The following is an 8,729-nucleotide window of genomic DNA, read 5'->3' as shown; positions in this document are numbered from 1 at the left end:
ACACACACACACACACACACACACACACACACACACACACACACACAAGTATATAGTATAAGTATAAGAATATACACGCACAGACGAGATGTTGAAGGGTTGAATATTAATGTGCTTGTGTGTACAGTACTGTGATTCTACTGCGAGTTGATGTTATTAAACCCTGTAAAACATCTGTGCCACACAAGATTAGACATCAATGACTTGGCAACCTGAAAGGGACATACTGCAAACCCCATTTCAGATGGGCCTAAGATTAGATTTAGCATTGATTTTGTACAATAAGTCACAGAGAATGAAGTAAAAGCTACCACTGAGATACTGTTAAGTTTGGCCTCTGTGGTCTCTGTTGATCAAGTATTTTATTGATCCATCCTGTAATTGTTATCCTCTGAACTGTTGCAAGGTAACAGAGTCTTCCAATAAATAGTAACGCTTGCTATTTACATGCCTCATTGGCTCTGTTTACGTAGAGAGATTGATTAATTACTTTAGGCATTTTCATGCTTTAAATGTATCCTTCCAATGTATTATTGCTTTATTTTCTGATAAGCACTCATTTAATAAAATCCCTTTGACAAATGTTCCTTATTACAGATTATTATCACCAAATTAGCTCTCAACAGCAATTACTTTGTACCACATTAGCATAAGATGTATCCATCAAAGTCTGGCTGCTAATTACTGTCTCCTCCTCTTTTCTCTGCAGGTTCAGACCACTACCATGTGTATCTCAGTCAGTCTGAGTGGCTTTGTGGTCCTGGGCTGTATGTTTGCTCCCAAGGTCCATATCATCATGTTCCAGCCCCAGAAGAATGTGACCAGCCACAGGCTGAACCTCAATCGCTTCAGTGTCAGTGGGGCTGCCACCACATACGCATCTCACGGTAGGTTACATGCAGTTACCTCATTTTTAAAGAGACAGGGGTTTAGAGCAGCACTGTCTTGCTCTATTATTATCATGCCTCTGTCAAATGGGTTGAGTTTTCAGCATTCAATATTTAGCCTCCCTGTGTTCCACTTTTGCTATGAGGGACACACAATCTTGAATTATAAATCTAGGCGTTTGTTTTCTGTATTTTGTATCTAAACTGTAGCACAGCCAAGTTATAATGCCTCAAGCAAGCAAGGTCTCTAAATGTGGACAGCTGTTCCTCCAAAGGTGTTACCTTTACGGTGATGCGTGTTTGACAGTTTCCATCGTAAGCTTGTTCGACTGTAGAGAATGGCATCCTGCTGACATACAGAGCTGTGGTGTTGAACAGTACACTGAGATGTCAAGAAAGAAGCATGCCAGCAAGCGGTGACTAGATATTTTAACATATTCCTTGGCCTCACAAAAAAGATCATTTAAGGGTTGGGTGCAATTCCACACAAGTTCTTTTTACAAATGACTCGTAAATTAGCAGTGATACCATATTTATTACCATTAGATTAAGTCTGCATTTACACCCCCACTGATGTCATTTGCATCAGTTATGTGACTCTCCCTTCATTTCATTTGCCTATCAGGGCAATGCTCTTTCTACACTAGCGTCAATACCTCAATCGTTTGATTTAAATGTAATTTGCATAATGTGATACATATATTGCTTTATTGTTAGTTTTACCATTTTGCAGCAAAAATCATCAACTGAAGAAGTCAGTTATGAATTATTATATGCACAAATCTAATTTTTGTCTATGCATTAATCTTCTCCTTTCTTGCTCTATCACTTTGTCTAGCTTCTGTCAGCGCCCACGTCCCAACCGTGTGCAACGGGAGAGAAATCGTCGACTCCACTACTTCCTCTCTGTGACCACATCCAGTCCACTCTCTAAATCTGCCCCTGCGACTGTTAGCCAATCCATGAACATTATCCCCGTAAAACCATCATTCCCCACCTCAGTCACACACACTATATACACTCATAAAAACACACACATAAACATATGTACACATACACACAAATACATGCACAAACAAACAAACAACCTCCCTTGTGGACTAGAAGTGTATTGTTTCAAAAATGTAGAAAGTGTGTAACTAAAATTAAATTATTTTCTAGGGATGTACATACATGGAATCGACATTGTTGTAGAGAAACAAAAGAACAAAAAAAAGTTTTTAGGAGGAATTTTTGGAGCCTTTGTTTTTGATAGCTTTGTTATGATGCGGTGTAAATAGACATGCGCTAATCATGGTAGGAGGGTGTGTGTCCCTCAGTCTGGATGCACATTTGTGGCTCTGCTTGCCTCACCTGCAATATCCCACAGACTTTTTATTCTCATGCTTTTTTGTAGGTCTCATTGTAATAACCAATTATGTATGTATTTATATTGTGTATCTGTACATTTGTATATTATACTACTGATGGTTCAAACAGCACAGTGTTGACAGTCTTGTAACCCTCGAATGAATGTGGACAAAAGCATAAAGTGGACGGTAAAGGATGGCTGGAACGGACATGTACAAAAATACACCGAACTCATCGACTTACAGTTACACTGTGCCAGAACAATTTGACAATTCATCTATTTACTTCTTGATAGATTTTCTTTGCATCCTAGATCAATATAAAGAACCCATTGTAGCTGTTTTTGCAGGGAAAATATGTTTTGCCTTTGATACAAATGTTCATTTTTCTATTTCTAATCATGGAATCCCTTTATCTTAATGGCCATAGTTCCAGACATGTGTTCACCAAGGAAACAGTCTGTTCACTCCCACTCTCAAACTGCCTGTTTACTAAGAGGATTGTTGTATCGGATTGCTAATAACAACTAACAACAGGACAGAAAAGATATAGCACATCAGATGCATTTCTTTTGCCTCAAAACTGTCAATACAGACAGTGCTGCGGTAGTTCTGTCAACAAACACAAATTGGTGTCTTACCCAGGAATCACGAATTTGTGCTCAAACAACTCAACCACTAATGGAGGGAAATGTTCTTCTTTGCTGAACACATGTTGCATTTTTCCAACTACAGGGGAGTGGTAGCTTATGTTTTTCGTGCCCCATAGATACAGTATGTGGTGATGTTTTTAATATGGCTATGTGCCTTAATGTATGTTTGATAGTGCTCCAGTTAGGGATTGCAAAGAGATCGGTTTTACATTACCAAATGCAAATCCTTGTCTGGTAAATGTAAAAGTGACCCCAGTATAGAGCACATGTTTCAGGGCAACACAATGCCACTTAGTTTTATTCCCTAGCAAGCCTTCTGCTATCGATTGTTTACCTACAGTGTTAAAACAGTGAACCCGTGGAATTCTTAGGTTGAAATGACTTTCTCTACCCCCCTTCTTTTTCCAGTCTGTGATTAAAGAAATATGAAATGGATATTCTGATAGACACCCATCACAATGACTTTACGTTACATTTTTTTACAGCTCAGCTGCTCCGATAAAAAAAAAGGAAGGGGAAGAGAAAAGCTCATATACCAACAAGGTGAAGTTACCGAGTCGTCGACTTATTGAAGTGTGCAGTTTACATGCCTGTGTTAAATGTGTTGACGTTGAGAGGCACAGTGGAGCAGCTGGCTACGGCAGTCCCAGAGAGGCTCACGAGAGGAAGCAGAGCACAGAATGTCAGCTGCCGGCAGATCCTATCATCGAACAAAAGGATGTTAGAGTAGAACTCATATGCAGAACATGCATTACATTTATCAAAACATCCCATCAAACTCTCAGACTCTCAAACAACAGACTCTCTGCTGGGTGACAGTTATGAGGTGGGGAGACTAAATGACTGATGAATAAAGTTTTTTATAAGAAAATCTAAATAGCCTAAACTAATTTAGCACTAGGTTCCATCATATTTTATTGTTAAAAAGTTGCCTCTCGTGTCAGAATGTATTGCAATTAGGATAAACTGATCGTAAATGGTTACATACTATAATATGCTGTCTAAAATAAAGTGTGACTGTTATACTTGATATTTCTAACATAATATGTGATCAGAATCACTTATTTTTCTTCCCCGGACAAAGCATTTTAAATGTGGTTTCTCCATGTTAAAATTCATACTGTAGGTACAGGCAGAACTGTTGAACATTCGTCTCTTGACCGGTCGACACCTTTGCACAGCCGGTCTCCAACAGCACCCTGTGATTATCACACTGAATGATAGATTGAAAGAATTTTAGAGGATGCGCCAAGACGAGCCGACCTACATCGGGGCGTGTGTGTTTAGGTGCAGAGAGCAGAAGGAGAGAGTGATGTGGCAGAGCAGAGGGGAGCTGCTGCTGGATTATGTAAAGCACTCCCACAGCTCAGAAGTCACAGCGCTTCTATGGAAGCTGAAAGCATCTCAGAGATCCACAGTCTTTGTTAGCAGAAGGCTTAGCCATTCACTCAGTGGTCCTGCTCCCACAAGATACACCCCGCATGGCAGGTTGCTATGGACAACCACCGCCACATCCGCTGCCGGAATGTCTATTTGTCTGCATGCAGAGGAGGGTGGGAGGAGGGGTGAGGAGCAAGCGAAATAAGAGGAATAGAAAGAGGAAAAAGTAGTTGCTGGGTTGTGATTCAAATTGGCAGCGAGTGATGAGATTTTGGCTCAGCAAGGCCCAGTAATCTACTCCCAGCTTTTAATGGTCGCACAAATAGAGCACTTAACCCGGATTCTCCTCTCATTTAGTCCAGGGTACAAGTCTCGGACAACAGTCTCACACTCCTCCTCTGACCCGCTCTCTATAAACCCACCTCACCCCTTTGAACAATTCCCCCCGTCACCTTGTGTTCACCTCATCTCCACTCTGTGTGTGAAACTTGCTGCTGAGTCGGTCTCAGCCAAGACCACCTAAAGCCAGACCAACGGACTGGTAGCCCACACTTAAACTGAAGCACTCCGATCTGGGTGCCCACTGCAGCACATGCCAACGAGGCGGACTTGAGGAAGTTGGAGGAGGGATAATGGGAAGGTAGATAAAGAATTTGGAGTGTATAGGAAAATAAAAATGAGACTTACAAATAAAGAAAATGCATCACTTTGACATCAAAATCAACATACATCACCTTTTTCACTCCACTGTACTCAGTTTATCATCTCATGTACCCACTAACTCTCTGTGGAAGCTTCTTTAATTGGCTTTACTCATGAATATCCCTTTCATACAGCTAGCCATCCACTACGAACATTGTTCCTCTATTCAGCCCCTGCCAACGGCCATGTGCTCTAAAGGTCTCTGTGCTGTAGCCCCTTGCTATACAACAGAATGTGTCCTTGGCCTCTAGACTTTGAAACAAGACAAGATCTCTGCGGCAAAATGAAGCCGAGGTCGAGCTGAACTCTGGAACTGACCAATCAAAGCAATAGTTCCGTGTTTATGATATGTGCAATAAAGAGGCTGTGATGACATCATAATAAATAACAAGAAAACAGCTAGTGTCGTCTGCTCGTCCTTCAGTGTCCAGTCTGTCCCGCTGACAGTGTGTCTATAAATCTCGTCCAAAATCTAGATGTTGCATGCAAGTGTACATAGATTTGTCTCTACAGCAACATCGACAGCCCCTCCCCACCACCACTCACACACACACGCTCTATTCATAGCGCGTGTTGGCAAATGTTGAAAGACGTCTTTAACACTCCTGCGTAATCTGTTCCCTAAGTGATGGCACTCCAATTAAACCATCTACTGGAATGCTCACTGCCTTAGGACAATGCACTCCAGTGTGTAGGCTCACTTTCCTCAAAAAAAGACTGAAAAAAAAAATAAATGGTCTAAAAAAGAAAAGAAATCAACAGTTAAGATGACATTTGTCAGTAGTTTTATGTCCTACACTGTCAGGTTGTTGATTGGGTTCATGACAATATTACAGATATATTGCAGGTACTCAATGTACTCATGTCATTGTTTCCCCTGTTTCTTATTTATGGCTCATTTATGGATCATACTGCCTACAGTTCCTACTTTTGAAGAACTACATGTTGACTCTTTTCTCATAGCCAGGCAAATGTCGTCATCTGGTGGTAGGCTCAGATCATTACATACATTACCAGGAATAAGGCAGGAATTTCCATTTCCAAAGTACTGCAACACAAAATTGTATTATTTTTAAAACTTTTCTCTAATCTTTGGTTTTAGTGAAATCACTCTTTTGTAGAACTGCTATAAGCAAGTGTAGGTTGTGAACAGTTAGTTGTTAATCTTATAAATACAGTGTATTGTTATCTGTTATTGAAGTACAGTTTTAATAGGAAACTATTAAACTAAACTAAACTAAAGCTGTCTGATAAATGTAGTGGGGAGGCAGTATTTATAATGTACTGTATAATGGATATACTCAAGTAAAGTACAAGTTATTCAATATTGTACTTTACTCCAGTAGCTGAGTAAATGTACTTAGTAACTTTCCACCACTGTTGGCTAGTAGCAGTTCAGTTAACCCTTCTGCAAGATGGAAGAAGTACTACTAGACTACTGTACTCAAGTAAAAGTACTGTTACTTTACAAGACTTGTAGAAATGTGCTCTAAGTAAACGTTACAGCGTCACATTTAACGGAGGGATGGAGGGATATGTGATGGAGGGATATGTGACATTATCAACATCAGCAACAACTCCTTCTGTCCAGACCAACAGGCGCTCTGCAGTCTGTGCAGAGCGCCAGAACTGATCATCACTTATAAATATACAACTGCCTTCCTCATTGTAGCCTCACAAGAATACATCAGAAAAGAGACAAAACTCAGACAACTTAAAAGTTGACAGGTCCTCAAGAAGACGCGAAAATCGCAGCACCAATGATCCACCAAGCATGTTAGGCAGACCGCGCGTGCCCCTTCTGTTCAGGTCACGACCATCGTGGCGACAATACATCCATGGCACTTTGATTGCTCCTGGGGAGTGGGGAATGCATTAAAGCGGTCATTGATTCAGATGGATGCAATACACTTTTAATATGCTGAGGTACACTAATGCTAATTATAACCACAGCTTCAATTGAGTGACCTCGGTAGCCCGCAACATTTGTAACTTATCGTATCCGGAGAGTCACCTCTCTGGAGATGGAGCTCTACTCTGCTGCGCCGCAGACACACCTGCAGCTTCTTCTCTGCAGCAGCTGCTGAACTATCTTATTTTATCAGGACTTTTTCATGTAAATTCTATTTTTACTCGGATGCGGATGCAACACGAAATGTAGGCTACCTGTGATAAATATATTTTAAGAAAAACTAAAAAAAAGTACAAGTACACAAAAAAACGACTTTGTTACAGTAACGAGAGTAAATGTATTTCGTCACTTCCACCCCTGCATTTTGGCTTGCAGGGAAGCAAAAAAAGGTTAGATTTTTCCTTCTGTTTTCCACTGCCCTCTACAGGAGAACCCACTGAAGGTCTGCAAAGAGCTGAAGTCTGGAGCCACAGGCACTTGAATAATCTTACAAAAAACTATTTATATAAATATATGCAGTTGTAATATACATATATTTTTTAATCCCAAAACAAGACAATATCTCTGACATTACTATTCTTTTAATTGTATGGCTTAAATGTGAAATTGATCAGACTCATTCTACACTTTTTCACTTCAGCTGTGTAAAGGTTAAAAGGTATAAAATTCTGACGCTAAACTGGTGATGTATCACGGCTGTTATTGATCAAATGGTTTTGTAATCAAAGTGACAGAGGATTTTGAGGCATTGAATAATTCTGGGCCACACAAGACAGATTGTTGGATAGCTGAATGTCTCCAAGGTAATATATTGCACCCAATACATAGATCATCCCACGCTCACAGCTAAAAGTTGATCAGTAAAAACCTCAAACTTATTGTATTACTCCCACAGTTGTAAATATACGACATCGTAACTGGTAATCATGACATAAATCAGTTTTACAAACTGGTAGTCAGATTAAACAGTGTTAACTACTGTGTCAAAATGATGACATTTCTTCTACATGTCCGACATGGAATTATATGTAATGACATGTTCTGCAATGTTTATGATGGATCCCGTGTATTTTGTCTATTTGCTATGTGGATCAGAAACCATTACAATTTTTGAATTTTCCCTGAAGAGACATTTTCAGGACTGATTATTTGACTGATAGTGCCCACATTTAAGTTATTATTCAGAATTGCTTTAAATCCATTTTTTCACCCACAATGCTTCTTAAGTCTGTCTCCAAGCCCTCCAGAGAATTTCTCAAAATAATCGGTGCAAGAGAAAATCAATCAAACTGGGTCCACTTATACATAAATACATCATAATTTAATTGAAGTAAATAGACAGTCAACAACACAACCTTATCCGCATAACATCTTCATTTTCACTTGGTCAGCAACACACTTCTCCTCGTTACAATAATTTCAACCAAGCAAAAGAACAAACGGATGAGAAGATAGAGACTTTATATGTCTGTGTAATATGTGCAGTCTGTGTAAACATCTATGGGAGATGGACACACACACACACACACACACACACACACACACACACACACACACTCACCATTGGTGATCTTGATGGCAAATTACGCCATGGCTGTCTATAGGCACTACACAGACTGAAATTAATATGAAAAGAGAACATCAAATAGGTCCTTGTCTTACCCTGAGCTCCTCTAACAGCCTTTCTGACATCAGCGTGTATCAGAATATACCAGGAAGTGTCTATCACACACACCTGCCTCACAGTACTATGCATCGAGTTGGACGGCTCTGTCGTACCGAGCTTTAAGGCCACCATGTTCTTGGCTTCTCTGAACCTGGCTCTAGGTGCATGACGTGTGTGTGT

At 40.1% G+C, this 8,729-nt stretch overlaps 1 protein-coding gene across 3 annotated transcripts in view; it reads left to right on the top strand.

Moving 5' to 3' along the window:
* The window catches only part of grm3 (glutamate receptor, metabotropic 3), a 35,578-nt gene extending 31,645 nt beyond the window's left edge, over positions 1–3,933 (top strand). For all 3 annotated transcript variants that reach the window (XM_031858509.1, XM_031858491.1, XM_031858500.1), the window contains 2 exons: positions 710–887; positions 1,726–3,933. In XM_031858509.1, coding sequence (XP_031714369.1) covers positions 710–887; positions 1,726–1,799 — 252 coding nt within the window. In that variant the 3' untranslated portion in view covers positions 1,800–3,933. The remainder of the gene's footprint in view (positions 1–709; positions 888–1,725) is intronic.
* The last annotated feature ends 4,796 nt before the right edge of the window (positions 3,934–8,729 follow it).

Source organism: Anarrhichthys ocellatus, unplaced genomic scaffold (genome assembly GCF_004355925.1).
Source record: "Anarrhichthys ocellatus isolate YVR2014 unplaced genomic scaffold, GSC_Weel_1.0 scaffold2, whole genome shotgun sequence".
NCBI lineage: Eukaryota > Metazoa > Chordata > Actinopteri > Perciformes > Anarhichadidae > Anarrhichthys > Anarrhichthys ocellatus.
Note: the sequence above shows the minus strand (reverse complement) of the source record. Positions and strands in the feature narration are given on the sequence as shown.